Genomic DNA, 22,292 nt, shown 5'->3' on the forward strand with positions numbered 1-22,292 from the left:
GTGAGGCCAATACGCGTCGCCAATGACTCGAATCCAAATGCAGACACGTGACGCGACCGATTCGCTCGCGGCATTCATTCGTCATCGTGACAAGTGCAATATCTCAGGCTAATATCTCAGGGTCATCGGCGCGCAATCGGCGCGCAATCGGCGCGCAATCGGCGCCGAGCGAGTCGACGGGTTCAACCTGACGCATTACAGCCTACGGCACACACCTTGACCTCGGATCTCTCGCCGAGGCGGCCCCGAAAGCCCCGAAAGCCATCTTGCCATGCGCGGTGTACAATTTCACACGCGGCACGATATCGGGTTTTCATGCGTTACGCAAGCGGCTCGCTCGCTCTCTCTCTCTCTCTCTCTCTCTCTTTCTCTCTCTCTCTCTCTCTCTAGCGACGCAGCCGGGGGGGAATGTCAAAGTCGCGTCGCGAGTCGTCACTCTTCGCGTCGTCCCTCGCTGCCCCGCCGAACCCCGAAGTCGAGCGCGTTCCCGCTGGACCGAACGATCGCTCCCGCTGCTTGATGAAAGTGCCGACGTAATTCCCGGATCTCGCGCGCGATTCATCGGTTTATCAGGCATCGGCCATGTCATCGTTGGTTGGAATTCATTAGAAGGTATTATGCATACGTGCGATTAGAGATCGCGGACGTCGGGATTGAGTCCAGAGGGAGGAAGAGAGAGAGAGAGAGAGAGAGAGAGAGAGAGAGAGCCAATTTCGCATGTCTCACAAGCACGAGAGTTACGTCCAGTCACGCGCGGTGCGATATCCTTTCCATTTGAGAATATCATCCTTGAAGGCAACGGGGGCCCCGAGGCCTCGCGCAACGCGCCGATGTATGTCGTACTAAAAATATTCGCTCGCGCCGACGCGGACGAAAGAAGTCGAGAAAATTGTTTAGCTTTCACGGCTTAGTCGTCCTTCCTTTCGCGGCGCGCATTTCGCGCGTGTTGGATCCTTCCATGCGTCCTTCCGCGAGACGGCAACGAGTCGTGTTCGCCGGCCGTTAGAGACGCGCCGGAATGTTTTATCGAGTGAGAAAAAAGGAAATGTTAAGAGCCGTTTCGCTTCAGGATGGACTCGGTCGCGTTTCGCGCAACTCATCGTCACGCAAATATACGTTTTTAACGTATAATTACATCAACTGGACGCTGACACCTTTTGTGCTTGATATTTGAATAGCCGAGAGGAGGCGGGACGGGGGGGGGGGCGACTGCCGCTTTTTTTCTCTTCCTCGAGGCAAACCTCGAGGCATCTATTATCTTCTTATCGACTCGGCGCTAACATCGATTAACGACCGCTATCGACTTAATACTTCATTTAAGGTCGACAGGTGTTGGAGGCGAGCCACACTCTCGCATTACACAACGCGCCTTATCGGAACTTGAACGCGCGAGGTAAACGAGGAAGCGACCTGCTGCCCGCGCCACCAATGTCATTAACCCTCGTGGATTTGTCGAGTACGTTTCACTCACACCCACACAATACACACACCGGCGACATCGGTCGGTCAATAAAGTATTACATCCGTTTTGACACCGAGCTGTAATAAAGACCCCGCCGACCCGAATAAACTCAATCGATACTCGGAGATCCTCGGAACCAAAATAAGATAACACCCGTCCGCGAAAACGAGACGAACGCTCTTCTCTACCGCGCCCCCCCCCTTCTGTCCCTCCGACGACCTTCGTAATTGAGGAAAATTTTACTCCACATTTTTTTAGGGAAATCAGCCCGCACGTGTTCCGTATTCGACCCCGAACTGCGCGCGTCGCATTTTCTAATCCTACCTGTATCCTACCGTGCATCCTTGTATCGCAGGATGTCGTACATCTTTTCTTCCTTTTCCGCAGAGTCAGGAAGCGACGCGCTGTCCTTTGCGCGGTATTTTCCTACCTATCGGAGATCAAATACAGGTAGAATGTTGAGACAACCGGATATTAAATAACCCTGAAGCAAATCTTTTCTTAAGGACATTCCAGTTTCATGGATGAGGTAAACATCCCGTTACAACGTGGCACTCTCTCTCTCTCTCTCTCTTGCATTCTTAAAACCTTGCGCTCTTTCTTTTGCATTTTTGCGATTCTCTATTATATATATATATATATATATCTTTATTTTTACCTTGAGAAGTTTCTCATTTCTACGGCTCCTTCGCATTATTTCATTTCATTGTATTTTCTAATGTTCTACATTATCACAAGTTCTGCACTGCCGTCTATGCATACCTGAATTCCTATGTCAACCTAAGGAGCTCCCCGGAGTATTAATAAACGATCTATCTATCTATCTCCCTCTCGTAGTGTTCGCCAAGTTCGACGGAACTCGTGAGATTAATACGAAGCCAGAATAATAGACTCGGGGGAAGCATCGCTTGATTCGCGAGCGGAAGAATGGTCCCCATTAATGCCGCGCCAAACGATCCAACGCCAACGACTAAGGACAATCCGCTGGGCAATTGGCGCGATATGTGCTCTGTTAAACAGCAGCGGCGCGAGGACTAGGGCTGGACTAGGGTTGCCAGATTCAAAAGTTAAAATTACCGGACATTTCTTCTCTGGTAACAAATCCAAACCGAACTAAACCGGACAGAAATAATGATCATAACGTTACATTAAATATAAAATATGACAAGAATTTATTCGCAATATTAATTTCCAAACAATCTTATAAACAAGATTTGATTGAATAAAATAATAAACTATTACTTTTTTAACATTTATATATATATATATATGGAATGATGGATCGGCAGATCACCCACTAGATGGCTTTTCGTGGCGCCCGATCGTTTGTAGGCGCTTGAAACGGAGAAACGTTGCTGAAATCTGAACTTTCATTCCATTGATTGAATATAACCTAAAAACCGGACATGTGACGTCCGGTTTGACCGATTAACCGGGTACGAGACTTCTGAAAACCTCTGACAGTCCGGGTCAAAACCGAGCAGTTGGCAACTCTGGACGCAGCTCGGTGAGACCCGGCGCGAATTTCAAGAGAGCGCCGCTCCGCCGAGATTGTGTCCAATCTTGCCGAATATTACGAGCGAGAGACGTAAAACAATCGAAGCGATTCAATCGCATCGTTCTCGCTCGGCTATGCTTACGCGTGGACGCCTCGATTTCCCACCGGATGAAAATAAACACGGTAATACCATTTTGCGCGCGCGCGCGCTGAGCGCCGAGCGGACGGGCGAGTTCTCATCGGAACGTCTTATCGGAAAATATGCAAAAGCTGTTATGCTTGGCGGAACACGCACACGGTTCTAAGCAGCTAAGGCGTCGTAAGGCCGCGCGCCGAATACGAAGCGTAAATATTTCTCGCTGTAACTCGCGCGCGCGCACGCTCCGCCGACATTCCGCACGCGCGCGCTCACAGCTCCCGACCGTCGTAAATGCGCGTCTAAAAGCCGCGTACGTGATAATGAACGTATGTCGGGCGCGTTGCCGATAAGCACGAAGCACCGGCGAAACGCGCACTTTTAGACCTCTCTCGCTCTGGGTAATCAAGTCCCGTCGCCTCGACGGAAAGTTGCTACTCGAGACGGCCGATCGCACGCTCGAATTTCGCGCTTCCAGCCGGCGAATCCGAACTAGCGAATTAGCGTTAGCGGGGAACGCGGTGTACACAAGACACGCGTGTTTTTCCAAGTGGCCCGTCCCCGTCACCGCGTTTCCGCGCTACTCCGGGAACTCTAATTTCAACGTGCGAAAACATCGGAAATAGTCGGCTCTCGCGAGGCACTCAAAAGACGATCTCGCCTGTCTCGACTGGCTCCGCGAGGGCGGACGATGCCACTTTGCGAGCCCGTCCCGACCTATTTCGAAAGGGACGCGCGCTCTCTCTCTCTCTCTCTCTCTCGCTCTCTCTCTCTCTCTCTCTCTCTCTCTCTCTCTCTCGCTGTCTCTCTCTCTTTCTCTCTGTCTCTCTCTCTCTCTCTCGCTGTCTCTCCCTGAGCTTCGCCTCTCGATAAACCAGTCTGCTCGACCAGTGCTCTCGCTCGCTCGGACAACGGCGCAGCAAAACACGCTGTCGTCCGCCATCAGTATCGGACACGAGCACGGCGCGTTTAAAAATAAAGATTGCGCGAAAGAACGAACGAGCGAGCGAGCGAGCGAGCGAGCCGCTTCGCGTCGCGCGCGCGGAAGAAAGTCATTCTGCTCCGATAATCGAACCGTCGCGTTTCGCACGCGTGATAGCGACCCGGCGATTATAATAGCCGTCGCTTAGACGACGATCTGTCGCGCCGCTGACGACACGGGTACTCGAAATGCGTCCCGCGTCATTTGCGCGGCGGCCGGTCGCCGATATGAAAGCGCCGGCACGCATCTCATTATCGCTAATTCAGGAAGACCGCCGCCGCCGCACTCTCGATTCGACGACGCTCGCCCGACGCGCGTGTCGTCTTCGTCGTCGCGCTCGGCTTCCTCCTCCTCCTCCTCCTCCTCGCCGCCTGGTCGGAGGGCCCGATAAAAAGCGCACTCATCGTCGTGCGTCTGCGGCGCGGCGTATATGCCGACTCGCTCGCGTGAAAACACTCATTGTAAACAACGTCGCGAAAATATGGCGATCCCTGACGGACACGCGAGAGGCCCCGCGCGCGTTTCGCGCGAGCGGAACGTCGCGCGTCGCGGCGCCGAGACGCGAGGACCGCAAGCGGAGCAGGACTCGGCGACACGGACAGGCGAGAAACAACATGCATGCAAGCATATTTACTCACTTTCTCGGCACCTGGTGCTCGGCTCGCTCAGACAGGATGCGCCGTCGGTGGAATCGAGATCGCTGCTCCGGTGGAAGCGCGAGCGACACGTCGCAGTCTGTCTTCCTTCCTCCCTTCCTTCTTTCTTTCCTTCGTTCCTTCCTTCCTTCCTTCCTTCCTCCCTCGCCCGTGCAGGAGCAAAAACGCCGACACACTTCCGTCTCCTCGCGACCGCGCCGCGGAACAGCTTCTTTCGCGCGATGTATGACGATGACGATGAGCGGACGGCCAGGCGAACGTACGAACGTACGAACGTACGAACGAACGAACGAACGAACGAACGAACGAACGAGCGACCGACCGGTCGATCGCTCGCGAAAGCGCGTTCGATGCGAACAACAACCGGCAACGGTCAACGATCGACACACGCACCGTGCGCGAGGTCCGATTTTCGCGTACGTAAGTGGCGCGAGAGACGAATCGTACGTGCGTGAGTGCGCAGTCCAACGAAAGAAACTCGCGCGCGCGAGGAACGCGCGATAATAAATCGGCGGCGGCGGCGGCGGCGGCGACGGCGGTGGCGGCGGAGGCGGCGTCGGCGACAGCAGCTGCGGCGATCGGCGCGACGGATTTACGTAGACTGACCGTGATGTATCTCTCTGTCTCTCTCTCTCTCTTTCCTCTCTCTCTCTCTCTCTCTCTTTCTCTCTCTCTCTCTCTTTCTCTCAGCGTCGGTGCATATCCCTGTTGCGCGGGCAACCGCCAAGTGTCACTGGCACGTATGCGATCGAAACAACTTGAGTCGGCGTGCGAACACGAAACGAAAACGACCGCACCGTTCGGAGGTTGCGACGCAACTGCCGCCGCGTTGCACGCGCCGCTCGAACGCGCACCTTCGCGAATCGGCGGCGCGATCGACGAGTTATCCGTCGGTTAGTACGAGCGCAACGGAGAACGCCGCTCCGGCGACTTTGTGATGATGCTCGGTGGTTAAGTTAGCGACGCTCGTCGGTATGTACGTCTGAATGATCGAAAAGGTGTCTGATGAAACGCTTGGCCTTCTTTCCTTTCCTCTTACACGCGAGTATGAAACTCGTGCCGCCCAGAAACGTGCAGCGATAACGGCCGATCGATTCGCGCGGTGCATCTCGATAGTCCGAGTCGAGTCGACTCGATTATCGATAGTCGTCTCGCGCGGGAGACGTTCTTCGATTATTTGAATTGATTAGAAACGTGGCGAAGGACAGTATTGAATAGCCGTGTCTCACGTGCGGAATTCGCAAAATATAGGACGAATACGCAAATGATACGTCCTTCGATAATACAGAAATCGTCAGAATATGAATTATGCTGTATCGGTCACTCTATAAATAATTTTACTTAGTGTGATTGACAAAACTTTGTGAGCTCTGGAATTTTGTAAAAATGAAAGATGAAAAATTGGTTGTAAGTTCGCAAAACGTTATAAATCGTCAGATCATGGATATATATATACTTTTGGATGAAATTTAAATATTCTTCTCGATTCCACTTAAATTTGCAATTATAAATGCGCTAAATCACTTATGGGATGTGCACGTGACCGATACAAGTACAGATACAAATAATGTGTGCAGCTATAAAGTATATGAGACCATTCGTTTGGACACGAATATTTTCGACGATTCATAAAACGTGCGAAACTATAAATACCGCGGCTTCGTTTTCACTCGTCTTCGCCATGATTTCACTCGCTCGATTCACTAATATATACAATCTCAAATATACGATGATGAAAGTATAAATTACGTGAACGTCAAAGTACAAGAATGAATTATCATAAATTAAACCTTACAATTAATGTACAAAGGCGCAATGATACTCGCACGGTATTGGTTCTTTTCATTTTATTGTACCAAAAAATTGCATCTTGTTCAATCCATCGTTAATTCAATATAATATATTTATCATTTATATATATATATATATTTGTTATATCTTATTTATAATAAATATTTGTATAGTAGCGTAATGTTCATTGTTTGTCAATGTTTATTGTGTTCATGAACCATGAGAACGTGGATTCAGCGAGTTCGTAATCATCGTCACTGTGCTAACTAGAAAGACGTTCTGTGTGATTGGTCAGATTCGGGAAATCTGTCTGGTAAAGCACACAGCAGATCGTCGTTTTTGTCACATCTTCGTTTTGCTTCGTTCCTCTTTCGACTTTTTTTTTCGTTTCTTTTTTATTTCTTTATTTCTTTCTTTCCCATTTTTTGACTTTTTCTCGGAAAGGCCGGATTATCAAGATAGATTCGCCGTTCTCCTTTGGCATGCTCTCTCGTCTCGTTTCGTCTCGCCGACAGTTTCTCGCTGCCGATAGTAGCAGCATCTTACACAAGACGATTCATACATTTGAAACAATAGGTACCTAAGGAAATTTTACATCTAGCTTTAAGGCGCCCGTTCCCTTAAATTCGTCTTTTAGAATTGTCTCGCCGGGTCTGTCGCGTGAACTATCCGCAGCCCGGTGAATCCGGGGAAAACAAGGTAAACCGCACGCTTCTCTTCAGCGATGTCAAACCGTACGCCGCTGGAACCGAGCTACGCGATGGAAATCACGCGCGCGGCGTTGTTTCGTGTCGAGACTGTGCCGTTCGTCAGCTAGTCGGAGATGACTTCTAAAGCTCGTTAATTGACAATATATAACACCCGATGTATTCATTCGACGTTGGACCTGAGGACAGAACGAAAAATCTTCCAGCGACATTATCGCGCTCTCCAGTGTGCATCATATTCGGACACGACGCGCTCGCTCCGCCGTAATTAATTTCCTGGCGTGGAGCTTCGTGAGCGAGCTCCCCGAGCTTTACTTAGCGGAGGGAATCGCGTAATGCGTTTCCGTGCGAGCGCGAGCGTAAATACGCGCGCGGCTTCACGGAACTCTAACGACGATGTCTAACAACATGTCGAGAGAGCTTCGTGGAGTAAAAGATCGGCGAAGAAACATGTCATTTATGGTCTCGCGAAAACGCGCGCGCGCGCGCGCTCGTCATAAACATCTCCGAAATATTCGTCGATTCGCCGTGACTAATTCAAGGGTAGCGGGTCCTTCACGAGCCGAAGCAGCGCAGCTAATTATACCATATACCGTAAGAAAATATATGTACCTCTACAGACACCAATAATTCGATCTCACGTTTGTACATGGAACATAGAAACGGTTCCCGAACAAATCACCGTCCGAACGAGTGTGTGTTCCAAAAAACTTCCCCACAGTCGTCTCGCTACATTAGTATTTCTTGTGTGTGTGTGTCTCTTACTTGTTTTTTTTTTTGTTCTTTTATAAAGCTTTACTTTGCCGGTTAATTAAACGAATATCTCTCTCGCCGATTCCCCGTGAAAAACCCTGCAGTACAGCAGCCTTCGCGCCAATTATCCTCGAGAGCTCTTTTTTTTCTTTTTTGTTCCGCGAACGCTAAACAGTAGTAAGTCGAATCGAACACATTGCGAGGTGCGGCGGTTGCTTCCTCTTCTATTTCTTTTCCCTGTTTTCATTTTTTCTTTTCTTTTCCTCTTTTTGGTTCTTTTTCCGAACGTCGTTCGGGAGAAATTTTGGTTTTTCGGCAGCTCTCTCGCGCGGTCACGCTCTTCTTTCGTGATATCGTCGTCGAATCGACATGGCAGTGACTAGGAATCACTGGGGAAAATGGTAACTTACTGCAGAGTTAATGACGATCGTCGCGTCACTACCGTCGAGCTACAACTCCTTATAGCTTTATACGACACGCTACATGTGTTTTACGTTCGAAAAAAGGGTCAGTGCTAGCAGCGATATCGAAATCTATATCGAAAAAGTACGTCTCTCGTTAGTGAGCGAGTGAGCCCGCCGATCGAAGGATCGGCCGATCCCTCGCGGATCCTTCGATCTCTCGACTTCTTCGCGGCGTGCACCGAACGACGGTTTCTTCTCCTCCCCCCACCCTTCCCCCGAATATACGTTTGTAGTTTGTAGTGCATGTCTCGAACGACATTCTCAACGATCGTGATGAAATGTCTAATTTGATTATCGCGAATATTTTTAAGTCGGTAATTTCAATTTTGAGAACAAAATTCGTGCCTCCGCAGATAAATAACGGAATTTTTTTCTCTGCGCGTTTCTCCGCGCACGTGGTGTATCTTTACACTCGGTCGTGCTTGTCTCTTTTTTTTTTTTTCTCCTGAAATTACACGCTATAATTATGCGTGACTGCAAAACACGTTGTAGTGCGAACCGCTAAGAAGATAACTCCTCTCACGCTTTACGCTGTCATCTCTCTTTCTCAGTCTATATGGTCATACACTCGAAATATGAGAATCTCCATCATTTATACCAAATGCACAAGCGAGCGTAAACTTCTTATTCGGGGGAGGGTACGTCCCTCCTTTCTCCCGCACACTTCGTCCCCCGCGAATCGCATTTCAACCGGATCGTATTTATTTTCTACCAATGCACAGTACCGCCTGTTCGCGGCGATAATTTCACGTTATTGAGCGCAGAACTCGTCGTATATCCTGTTACTTCGTTCGCTCAGACGCCGTAGAAAATGGTCTCGCTTATCTACGTGGAAACGGTTAAAAGTATGCTCACGCGCACTCTCGATGAGTAATGTAAGCAGTAATAACACACGTGGAAGTCGTCCATTACATTAAACGTCGATATCGTCCAAAGTGATAGCACCGTCACGAGTAAATATTCAACAGGCGAGGAGATTCGACGGATTTTCTGCGATTGAAAGCAACGTTTGTGTGTATATCTGTGTGTGTGTGTGTGTGTGTGTGTGTGTGTGTGTGTGTGTTAATTGTCTTAATCTCAATTACCGAGAGTTATGAGAAAGAAAGAAAGAGTGTTTCGAGCGCGTCTAAAACGATCACATTTCTACTTGCATTCGTCACGCAATGCCGTTTAAAAAGAAAGAAAGAAAGAAAAAGACAACCGTCTATCGCTTCGCGACAATGTCGACGTCCACTGTCTACTCTGTAGTAAACGTACGGTTAGATCGTTAGATCGTCGTGCCTAATCGCTGGACCTAAGCTGGGAGATTAGAGTGGCCTGTGTCGTGTCCGATTTCGACCGAGGACAGAGCGACGAAAACGAATTGCTATCGCAGTCGTGTTAAACAATTTGCCAATTAGCTATCGGAAATTCGGAGTTCGGGCGAGTTACATTACATCGTCGTTGTCGGGCAACTAGCTTCGATCGCGCGCGTACGATCGGATTAGTAACATTGTATCTCCGCCTCTTCATTACACAACTTTGATCAACCATTATTGCAAACGCGTTTTACGCTCGTGCCGTCGTCGGCACATTAGATAACATTGACGATATATAATTACGAACGAGTAGCAAAAATATTGCCATTTCCTTGTCCCGATAAAGATATCTGAAAGTGAAGAGAGGCGTGCGCGCGTGCGCGCACGCGAATACACACATTTCCTCTCAATTATCTAATTCAGCGTTAATACCTCGCAGAAAGAAAGACGTCAAATCAGGAAACGTGCTCCGCCGGCGGAACGAGAAAAATAGCTGACGTTTATTATCATTGTATTCGCCTCGCGTGGAATCTCCCTCTCTCTCTCTCTCTCTCTCTCTCTCTCTCTCTCTCTCTCTCTCTCTCTCTCTCTCTCTCTCTCTCTCTCTCCCTCTCTCTCTCTCTCTCTCTCCCTCTCTCTCTCTCTCTCTCTCTCTCTCTCTCTCTCTCTCTCTCTCTCTCTGCCTCGAAGGAATATGCGTTCGAAGAGTTTTCTTTCTCCGATAAGAAGCGTTCTCTCTCTCTCTCTCTCTCTTTCTCTCCCCCCTCCCTCTCTCTCTCTCTCTCTTTCTATCTTCCTGCGTTGTTTCGAGATTGAAAGAAACGTTAAAGCGACTGATAAATTAAATATATCGTACAACGAAACACCCGACTATGTGTGTCCCGGCTCCGAACGCACCTCGTTCACGCGTCTTGAAATTGCAATCGCAAAATTGTCATCCTCGCGATACTGCCGCCAGACCGCGTGGTCCGTCGCGAGATCGTCGAGTTCCGAGTTGAAAACGTTCACCGTGTGTGTACTTCTCGTATCGGCCGATCGAGCTGTTATAAAAATCGAGCGCGAAACGATTCCCTCGGCCTTTGATCGCGAATATCGGCGCAATCTCTGGCTACGAACACATGGCGAGACGCTCATCGCTTTCGCGATTGAGATTGACAACACGACACACTGAGAACACACGTCAAACATGCGGGGAGGGCCAATCGATCGCAAGAATATTGTTGTTTGGTTTCAAGTTCTCTCTCGTTTCGATTCTCTATAGGGCCTCGTACGTATGCTGTGTCGCGAGATAAATTCTATTTCCTGTAACGCGCGTAACGACTCCTTTGCATCCCTTAAGTTTATATAATTGCTCACGTAACTTATTTCGTCATATCCCGTCTGCGAGATGAAATCGTCAATATATGCGACGAGCCGCCATTCTTTCCTCCTTCGTTTGTTTTCTTTTTCTTGTGTTTGCATGTACGCGAGAGTTTACGAAAGCATTATCAGCCTGCGATCATGACGACGATTGATACTCATTTCTCGGTGTTCATGATCACGCATACAAAGAGGGACAATTAAATGGCGATGAAATTCGATGCAGGACAAAAAACATGCAACTATCGCTATATATTATCATTGCAATACATGTATAAAAATATGCTTCTAGACGTTATTTAACGTTACAAAAAGATCTGAACACAATAGGCAATATATCGTATATCGCATTACAACAAAATATTAGTAGATATGTTAACATTAACCTAAACGTTGAACTCGACAATCCAATCGGAGTTCACACACACACACATATCGTAGAAAATATTTTTGTATTCTCCGTTGAAAAAAAAAAAACGAGAGAGAGTTATCCCCATTATAATATGATGAGCAAAGCGAAAATGGTCGGACAAAAGTCCAGCTGTCGTGCGCGAGGAATAAATTTCAAAGAGTGAACCGCGAGATAAGTTATCAGTCGACACAAGGAGAGACATAACACTTGCCGACGAAAAAGGAGCGGATAAGAAACGATTGTTAAAACTATTATTCCACTTGATGACGGAGACGACGGTTGAGTTAGGAAAATCATAAACGTAATAGAGTTACATGAATACATGATCGATACGACATATATATATATATATGTGTATATGTATATATATATATATATATATATACACACAGAGTGTCCCACGGGAAAATGCTGAAACTAAACGATTTCTCCTCTCCATGACCTCAGAGTCGGTTACGGTTTTAACGGTCGTCCATCTGAGGGTCTGCAGTTTTATTCTGGCTGTGGTAGAAGCAAATCCGTGCGCGCCAAAATAAATAATCTGACGACGGAAGAAAGGATCTATCTTATCGAGTGCTTCTTTTCCAGAGGAAAAGTGTATAGCTTATAGGGGGTTTCGTACGTAAATATGGAACATAAAGTATAAGAGCGAAAACACACTGGAAAGGTTAGAATTAATTATTTATTTAAACTTATGCGTTAAGTCACTCCATTTTTTGGCCATAAATCTGCATTAAAATAATTTTTTGTGTTATTTTTAACTAAAGAATTATCGATAATTTTATGCAGTATGGAACTCTCCAAGACCGTAGACATGATATGCCAGCCAGGTCCTTCAGTAAGTCTGTAGCTGTAGAAGGAAATATTGAAGATATTAAAAATTATTTCGAAGAGAATCCAAATACTTCGATTCGGAAAGCTGCTCAAGCCGTTGAAATATCAAAAACAATGTTACACAGGATTTTAAAACATTTCCTGAAAATGCGTCCGTATAAAATAACATCTCATCAATCGCTAACCGAACGCGCTATGACGAAACGTGTGGAATTTTGCAAGACGATAAATGGAATGTTTGAAGATGGAGAACTTGATGAAAAATTGATCATTTACACGGATGAAGCACATTTCCGGCTAAATGGTTGTGTTAATAAACAAAATTATAGATTTTGGGGATCAGAAAATCCCAACGTTTCCCTGGCTAGACCTTTACATCCACAAAAAAATAACGGCATGGGCTGCGATCTCGATAAAAGGAATTTATCTGCAATTCTTCGAATCAACAGTCACCGGTGAAAGTTACAAGCAGCTTCTCGAAAAACAATTCTTCCGTTATGCAAAGAAAAGCAGCCTGGTCAGAGGATTTCATTTCATGCAGGATGGAGCAACACTACACCGAACCCGGGAGGTCTTCGGAACAATCCGTAAAGTTTATCGCATTCGTGTCATCGATCTGGGATATTCCAAATTTGCCCAGGGGGGCTAGAATACGGGCCACCGTACTCGCCGGATTTAAATCCATGTGATTTCTTTCTTTGGGGATACATCGAAGACCATTGTTATGCTGGAAATCCAGAAACAGTAGCTATTAAAAAGGTCGTCAGCAACATTAAAGACGACGATGTTAGAAAAAGTTTTCACAAGTTTTCGTAAAAGAATTGAGTTTTGTACAAAATCAGATGGCGCACACTTTGAAAATATTTATCATTAGCTTACTTGATTATTAACATTATTTTCTTCAATAAAATAAACTGATATACAAACATTTTGCTAAATTTTATTTACACCCATTAAAAACTGTAGTTTTTAATGCAGATCCTCAGATGGACGACCGTTAACCGTAAAACTCTTTCTGAAGTCACGGGAGGGAGAACCAATCGTTTTAGTTTCAGCACCTTCCCGTGAAACATCATATATATATATACATATATATATATATATATATATATATATGATGTGTTATGTATATTTATGCATATAACTAGTCAATAATCCTATATACGTTACATATACAATTAGTAACATGTGAGATCTGAGAGCACGACTTCAAACTCAATCAACAAGCGGGAAACGCACGATCTACGATGATTTTTTGGTTCTCGATTGACGAAATCTAAAAGTATCAGTATGCCGGCGAAGACCGACACCGGTCGGGACACGCGTTAAAGCTGCTATACTAACGTTAACTTACAAAAATAAAGTAGAAAAGACATTCGCGGCGGAAAGAGATACGGCGTATGTCGAATGAGAGTAGTATAGTGTTCTCCCTCTTTCTAAGTACCGCTGTAATAGTAAGTGCTCACCCTGAATAAAGTCTATGCGATTCTCGCCGACGCGCACACTCCGAGTGGCGAGTGTGTGTGTGTGTCCCACGGGAACCGCACCACAAAAAGTTTGTGCGTGGCGAGGTACTTTGTTGATTGCACACACCGAGTCTCGAAAAGCGTTAATGGTGTTAATGACAACAACAGCGAAGCCGGACGAACAATATGACACGGACGAACAAGATGAGGAACGATCGGCGAGTTTTTTTTTTTCTTCTTCTTTTCAAGAGAGAGGATACACCGCACCGAGTTAAAAGAAGACGTCACAGAAGCGACACCGTCCCGTAATGAGTTACACAAAAGCTGTGTTTCCATCATTCATTCGATTTTTAATAGTAATTTTCTAAACGGTAAATACATTGCGACACGCGTCGCCAGCGGTGTAAATTCGCTGAGGAGTCGCGTCATGTCTTGTGAAAGTATGTCTTAAATAATCGTAATAGTATAAAGTGTAAATATGTAAATCATACATCGCATCTCGTTACATAAAACAGCAAAACGTAACTTTTAAAAAGGGAGGAAGCGGGCGCAGCTGTTGCGTGATACAACGAAAGCTGGACAGTGTGTGAATTTTACCGAGTTGGAAATTAACGGAGATCGCGGTTATACCTGCAAGAAAAATTTGAATTTATTTCGCTATAGGCCTTGAATTTTGGTTACCCCGTTTTGGATTTAGATTTGGATCGCGCCCGATGCGCTTATGTATTGCGGTTATAATTAAATTAAACGCTCTATCGTTACATCAATTCGTTAAAGGCTAAATGTGTAAACCTACTTAATTATACGAAAATAAACGACCAATTTATAAAAACAAAAAGAGAACAAATATATATATATATAAACAGATTATAAAATTCTCTCATCGCGCTTTCTAGCATCTCTTTTCATTCTCTTTCCGTTCAATCGCCGTTTTGTACAATTCAATTATCACCGGAAAATGATTGGAACTCTGGCAATCGCTCTCGGCATATATATCTTCCTAGTTTGGAAAGTGAAAACATCCTTGACATTGATTCGCGCAATAAATTTCGTTCGCAGGTTCGCGTTCAAACGCCAAATGCTCCGCCGTAATCGCTCACTATGCTTTTCCAATGCAACTCTTTACAGAGACCCACATAATAAGGCACACTTCTTTCTGCCTGTGAGAAGGCACTGAAATATAACGTCTATACTTACGTATAGTCAATTGCATTGCATACATGTAAATCATGCAAAGGAGAGAGATCAATTCGAAACGAGATACTAATTGATCGAGGATTATTGTGTACGTTGTATGTGTATATGTATGTGTGTGTGTATGTGCGCGCGCGCGCGTGTGCATTGAGATTTGTACAATTTCACAATTCTCACGAGTTCACAAATTTTCCAATAGCGCCGAAACACAATCCTTTTTACGCCATATTCCGTCGGTTCTTTCTCGACTCGAAACTCGCGGTTAATCGTAAAAAATAAATTTTGTCCTTCTCCCGCGCGTTTTTCCCTTTTCCATTCGTCGTGCAGTTTTTCTCAATTTTCATGACTCTCGCAATGAGATACGAACGCGAACTCTTTCGAATCGAAGTTCCCTGAGACCTTTGATTTTCTTTACTCTAATTCTATTACTCGAGAGAACTGAACGGAGACTGCATAGCGAGTGTAATTAACGATCGTTCAACAAAAAGACGTTTCTCCCCCCCTCCCTCTCTCTTTCTCTCTCTCTCTCTCTCTCTCTTTCTCTCTGTGTCTCTCTCTTTTTTCTTTTGCTCTTCCTTTTTCTATGCAAGAACATTTCCGATATCCCGTATAGAAAGGAAAATATCTCTCGAAAATCGTAAGAAACCAATTTAATGTATGCACGTTCTCCTCTTAATGTATAACAATGATATCCTATACGAAATCTATAATGAGTCAGATGTGACAATGAGATTAAAACAAAATACAAATTGACTTAAAACTTGCGGAGCAAACGTTAAACGCCGTCCGATTCGCACCCTCCCGGATCGACTAAATCTACATTCACTTCCGGGGGATGGACACACGATGAGGACAGTTCTGCAGCTTCGTCCGCTTGTGTCCTTTCCGTGTATCGCCAGTCCGTTGCGTGAAGCTCGAAACGAGCCGCTGAGGATGCTCGGAACGTATTCAGAGTCTCGTTTGCGCCCACTCTCCCGCGCCAGTAGGACGATCGCGCCATCTTGGACGGCGGTTGCATTGTCTCGACGTTCGTGTCGCGGTCGTGCGGTCGTTTATGTGGTAGATTCGATCTTTTTTCCACCGCCACCGCTGACGACGTGGACGACGACGACGACGACGACGACGACGACGACGACGACGACGACGACGACGACGACGACGACGACGACAACGATGACGACGACGACGACGACGACGACGATGTGGCAATCGGTCGTTGATGCATCCTACGAGGGAAACGTTTTGGGAATGGTGATGGCAGGAAAAAGGAAGACGGTGCTAGTACCCATACTCCATCGCATTTTGTGTCTCTCATTGTTGCACAAACAAAGACCTGCCTTAATGGAAAAATCGTCAACACTGTCGCGACACGTACCGGTTTTACCAATCAATCAATCAATTAATCAATCAATCGATCGATCGATCGACCGATAGAAATGAAAGCATTTCGAAGACGAACTCATCGTTTCTTTGTCTTCCTGTCTTGTTTCTCGTCTTTCTTTTTTTTTCTAAAGCAATGCCTAGTGCGTTTAGTGTATCCTTCGCAAAAACCGCGTAATGAGGAGGAAGATGAACAATCGTAATTTCAAACGTGAAGATATCGCTCTTAAACAAAGATACCGACGCAGTACTTAATCCGCGGCAAAGGAGTCGTTAGTCGTGAAGAAGATGTGACCGCCGGATGCCGTTGCATTTTGAGATCTCTCGCAGTGCGCATCTCTCTCCGACGACGCGCAGCCTGCGCTTCGACACGAGGGCTTTCAGCGCACGCACGCGTTCTTCTATTCGATCCCTCATTATTATCGCGTGTTTTTCTTCTTTGTCGAATAACACAACACACACGCACAGACATGCACACACCTGCGGTGCTCGGAAGAAAGAACGAGAAAAAAACGAGGGCGAGAGAATCTCGAAACGGGAGAGGGGGGAACACGACCGGCCCAAATCATACACCTATCGCTCTGTTTCCGTAGTTGGTTCGTCGTACGACTGCTAGAAACATTCTCTCGTTTCGATTTCACCATCGCTTCTCTCAATCACACAGAAACGCGCATCGTAGATACGCACTTGATGCCTGACCGATGTCGGAATCGCCGGGTACTACGGGCGATCACGAGAATCGACGTCGCGTCGACCGACCGATGGATATAAAGACCCGTAAATACCAGGGATGGTCCTCTTTCTCTCTCTCTCTCTCTCTCTCTCTCTCTCTCTCTCTCTCTCTCTCTCTCTCTCTCTCTCTCTCTCTCTCTCTCTCTCTCTTTCTCTCCTCATCACTTCCTCCCCCTCTCTTACACACACACACACACACACATACGCGCGTCCTTCCTTCCTTTTCCCACCGTTCTCCTCCTCGGAGAAAGAAGAATCAGACTCCATGCGCAGAGACCGCGGGTTTCGTCCGTGTCTACGGACGCGTTGGTCGCGCGCGAACGGGCGCATCATCGTGATCGTGGTAATTGAACGCAGCAAACGGATTAACGGAACAACTCAATGGAGCTCGGACAACGGGTCATTGGACATTACCGTGACCGAAAGCGTCCCTCGGTGCGCTCGGCGAGGACCGCTTCCCCTCAACGGAGAAGCGCGCGGCGCACCCCCGCGCGATTCTCCCTTTTCACCTCGTCGGCCACTGTCGCTTTCACTCTCGTCAAGCCGAGGCTTGGCTCGCCCGTTGGGCGTACGCGCACTAAACAACAGCCACCTCCTCGTCGGAAGTTCGACATACGTACGACGAACGACGAGAGCGGCGACGGCGGCAGCGGCGACGACGGCGACGATGGCGACGACGACGACGACGACGAGGCTCGTCGCCGTCACCGGGAGTGAGGCTCGGAGTCTCGGGTGTAAGCATCTATTTGGTAGGACGAGCGATCGGGTCTTACAGGGAATCGAGATTAAGGATATGGGTACGGATGGTAAAATATTTGGTTACAACTCCATGTCCTGGGCTTCATCCTCGCTAAAGTCGCTCATCGAGGACTCGCTGTCGGAGGACATCCCGTTCCCGGTGCCGCCGTTCTCCTGGTCCCTCAGCGCCTCCTCCGTCGCGTACTTCCTGACGTAATCTGCCGAGAAACAGGTCGAACGGACAATTGCAGCGACGCAGTTTTTAGGAGCGCGAGTAGTAAGCTACGCGAAGCTCGTTTATTCGATCCGCATGACGTGATGATACAATCGCCGCCGGCGATCGTAAAAGTTGCGTAATAATAATTCGCCGTGTTTTATCGTTATTATTATTGTTGATGTTATTGAGCCGGCGATGATACTCACCCGCTACCTTCTTCTTGTACTCTTCCGGTTTGTGAAGATACATCGCGGCAGCGTCGCCGTTCAGGGGGTCGATTGGATTGGGATATGTTAACAATTGGGGCAGGAAAGACTCGAAAATATTCGACAAGTCTGAAACAGGAAAAAAGCACGTCCATTAGTGGTCAGTTGGCAGCCTCCCGCGTCGCTCGTCACACGTCGAGACCGCGAAGACCAGTTTTAATTGCATCACTTGCGGCCAAACTACTCGCGGCAGTTTGTTATTGACTTCAGCGTGCGATGACAAGTCAGTGACGTCATAACGGATCGCGGAAAAATACACGATTCGCACGGTGGACGAACGAGGCGAGCCATCGTCTCCGTAAATGACGATGTAATAATTCGTCAAAAAAAAACGTTTCGGGTCCAATTTACACGTCCCATAAAGAACGGTTTGACGGTAGACGGCCATGAGTGAAAATTGTGCAAAGTACTTGGCGCTATTTAAAGGCTTCGTCGAGTGGTTTTACGAGGCCGAGCTAATACGTACCGTAAAGGGCTGTCCAAGCCTGGTTTATAACGTCTAGACACACGGTGCCTGAGACTTCGTCAATGTTAGGATGGTAGACCTTGTTCATGAAGCCAATTGAAGGGGACTTGAACGGATAATGCTCCGGCAGGTGAACCCTCACCTTCCATATGCCACCCTCGTAAGGCGCTGTAAACAATCATGCGAGGCTGTTAATTGTTGCGCGATTCAGGTGCCGTTGATCGCGCACTGCCGATTAACGATCGACTTGACGCGACGACTTGAGCGCGGCTTCGCCGAGACCGCGCGAGTATCGGCCGCCGATGGTCGCGCAGATGAGGATCCAAAACGCTCCTGCTCGCTCGAAATTCGGCCTCCGCACATCCGCGTAATACGAACGCGAGCGATAATTCACGCTAATAATCCCGAGTCGGCTGTGCGAACACATTATTAATTAATTATGATCGTGAATTATTACTCGAAAAAATATGCGTTGCACGCGATACAGTTCGCTCGTTAACCGACTGCCCCCCGAGATCCCCGTCGACCAACCAATACCACCACCACCACCATCACCACCCCGAGCGTCCAGAGAGCCATATCGCGACAAAGGCCGTCAAGTAAAATTGCAGCGAGCTCTCTCGGTGACCGAATATCAGCGCGTCCGCTGTGCATGGCTGCCATAATAGCTTTCACAGAGCGTAATTATAACGCAATAATTTCATAATTTAAGATTTCACAACGTCACGAATTATCTCAAAAGTGCAAACTGCAGATGGCTGCGTAGAAAAAAAGGTGGACGAGCGACATTTCTCGACATTTTTCTATCGGAGGTGCTGGAATCACCGGGGGTGACCCCGGAGTTGTATTTTTCGAGAATGTTCCTATTTCTTTTTTTCTTTTTACAGGAAATTCCAAGATTCTACCTTGATGGATCAGGTACAAGCGAGAAAACAAAGTCGACAAATTTCGTCGTCCGGACGAAACTTGCGCGCTGCGACGTGTAAACACCCCCCCTCGGCAATCGCCTCGGTCATTCGCGATGATTTTCCATGGCGAATCGGCCGCATCGCGCGCGTTCGCCTCGCCTCTTAGCCCGGTAAAAAACCGAACGCCGCTCTTGGCCGGCGCGATCGCACGCACATACAGTTACCGGCGATATGCCATTGGACAATCTCTTTCTTCCTCGCGCGCTCACTAATTTGCGATAGATCCGAGGAACGGGAACATCCAACGGTAAAGCAGTAAACACGCGCACTCCTCTCGGAGTGCTCCTTTCGTCGCTTCCGACGAGAGAATAATATTCTAACGCGCGAGAAGGGAGATCCTCGCCCATTGTCATCGAAGAGAAGCCCCCCCCCCTCACGTCGAAGCGCGCGACCTGTCTCCTTTCGCGGACTCGGAAAGTTCGCTAAGAGCTTCCTACCTTCGTCGCAGTGCTTCGCGCGAGCACGACAGTGATATCTCGCGACGTCGTGGTAGCAAGAGAGAACTGTCTCTCTCTTTCTCTCTCTGTCTCTATGTTTAAAGAGCTTCGCTCTCTTCCACCCTCCTCTCCTCTATATAAATTACTCTCTATTTGCGCGAGGACACTTTCCCGAGTGACCAAATTTTCCGAGCCTATTTATAAGTAGCTAGAACACGCAAACTGCGAGCGAACGAGCCAAGATTCAGTAGGAATGCTGGTTAAGTAATCGTAAAATCAGAGCGGAATCGTTCAGACGGCGGAATAATTAATAATCCTCGAGCAATGTTGTCCTTTCAGTCGTTATCATAATTATTCTGACTTACCATGACGTTTCGCTAAGGAAAAAGCATTCGGACTGCGTTCGCGACTGTAATCGCGAAGTCCACAAGTGAGAAGTGCCAGAATCGGCAGAATTATTTTTCCAATAAACGTTATGACAGAATATTAACGATGATGACCTCATATGCATGATACCGTTTTTCAATGAATGATCAAACGATACAATCGCATCGAGAAAATGACTAGAGTTTTCGTGAGATTAAGACCATTTGTTTCTGTCGGTGCATTCTCGATGTGAAAGGATAATCAGAACGGGTTTGCGGAATGGGAATGCGTTAGACGGCAAAAAGAATCTCCGTTCGTGCAATGGAAAAAGAACTAGATGAAAACTCATGACTCATGAAACGATATCTCTGCGTCTACCGCGACCGGAAATATTTGACCGCTTTAAAACTCGACTGCAGATCGTTGGGAATAATTTTGACCGAATAGAAACCTCTCGCACAAAAATTTTACGCTGAATCCTTCGAACGCACACATCTGCCGGAGAGAACAAGGGCATACGGATGCATAAGTGTGCGATAACAGAAAACTCTCTTACGCGGAACATTATATACAAATAAATGTTTCCCGAGAAAATTTTAATTTTTTCCATCCAAATTTTTTTAACATCACGAAATTACATCATCTTTACCTTGTGCAAGAGATATCTTTCTTGGAAGATCGAAAAAATCTGTTATAGATCTTTGAGATATCAATTTTTCTCCCGTGAATTTACGTCCAAATTTATTTCATTTATATTTCACTGGAAAGCGATTTTTTGCAGTAATTTTTGTGAAATACGATCAAATGTAACTTAATTTTTCATTCTTTCATTATTTTTTGTCGGCTTTTATGTCATCATTATAAAACTTATGTTTCTTTTTTTATATGTAAAAAAATTAAACCGAGTTGATCAATTCGAAATCGAGTTATAAATTAATAAAGATCAATGATGCAACAAACTTTGCACCTATTTTGTATACTTGCCCGAGGCAAAAACCTAAGTCACACGAGTCATCATTAAATGCGATACAGTCTGTAAAGTAAGAGCGTGTACGGCATAAATGGCAGTTGGCTTCAAATATCGTCCTAGTTTTTTGTGAGCCGATAGATGAAATCTTTGTCGTGAATGCTTTGTCACAAAAGATTCAGTTGGCGTCGAACTCTAACCTGAGAAACACGTTAACCGCCATGAGTGCCGCATACGCATCGCACTACGAGGCTGTGTTCCTTTGTTCCCACCTCAAAAGACCAAAAATGTCATATGCAATGGCTGCTAAATACATGAGAAAGTCAAAATCGTTCGTCGCTAAGTGGGTTCAGCAATATAAGAAGATAAAAAATGTCGATGACTTGCCAGAACATAGCTCGATAGGCAAAGTGACGCCGAATATGGAAAAAAAAATTGTGAATTTGTTTAAGCGGAACCCGACCTTAACGCTTAAAATTTATGAGAAGTGTTTGTTGCCGACTGCTGAACGATGCTTCATAAAAAAAAAAACGAGGACTGGATCTTACAGGAAGACAACGACCCAAAACACCGGAGCAAGCTTTGCACCGAGTGGAAAGAGCAGTCTGGCATCGTCACACTTGATTGGCCATCGCAGTCGCCAGATGCAAATCCCATTGAAAATGTGTGGGCATATCTCAAGCACAAGCTTCGAGGAAAAAGAGTGTGCACTTTGAAGCAGCTGACACGACAAATTCGTCTCA

The 22,292-nt window shown here is 46.7% G+C and overlaps 2 protein-coding genes and 1 long non-coding RNA gene across 14 annotated transcripts in view; 1 reads left to right on the forward strand and 2 right to left on the reverse strand.

The window, feature by feature from the left end:
- The window catches only part of LOC105190557 (Inositol 1,4,5,-trisphosphate receptor), a 48,526-nt gene extending 42,952 nt beyond the window's left edge, over window positions 1-5,574 (reverse strand). For all 11 annotated transcript variants that reach the window (XM_025307800.1, XM_025307805.1, XM_011153340.3 and 8 more), the window contains exon 1: window positions 4,717-5,574. The gene's annotated coding sequence lies outside the window, so the exon portion shown is untranslated. The remainder of the gene's footprint in view (window positions 1-4,716) is intronic.
- A 6,448-nt stretch (window positions 5,575-12,022) lies between these two features.
- LOC105190559 (uncharacterized) lies at window positions 12,023-12,570 on the forward strand. The gene is made up of 2 exons (XR_850378.2): window positions 12,023-12,185; window positions 12,308-12,570. It is a non-coding gene; the product is annotated as an uncharacterized LOC105190559 (long non-coding RNA).
- A 3,077-nt stretch (window positions 12,571-15,647) lies between these two features.
- The window catches only part of UbcE2H (ubiquitin conjugating enzyme E2H), a 46,583-nt gene continuing 39,938 nt past the window's right edge, over window positions 15,648-22,292 (reverse strand). For both annotated transcript variants that reach the window (XM_011153342.3, XM_025307809.1), the window contains 3 exons: window positions 18,812-18,979; window positions 18,286-18,414; window positions 15,648-18,080 (listed from right to left, as the gene is read on the reverse strand). In XM_011153342.3, the coding sequence (XP_011151644.1) occupies window positions 17,944-18,080; window positions 18,286-18,414; window positions 18,812-18,979 (434 nt within the window). In that variant the 3' untranslated portion in view covers window positions 15,648-17,943. The remainder of the gene's footprint in view (window positions 18,081-18,285; window positions 18,415-18,811; window positions 18,980-22,292) is intronic.

The sequence above is a fragment of the Harpegnathos saltator genome, unplaced genomic scaffold, assembly GCF_003227715.2.
Source record: "Harpegnathos saltator strain DR-91 unplaced genomic scaffold, Hsal_v8.6 scaffold96, whole genome shotgun sequence".
Lineage (NCBI taxonomy): Eukaryota > Metazoa > Arthropoda > Insecta > Hymenoptera > Formicidae > Harpegnathos > Harpegnathos saltator.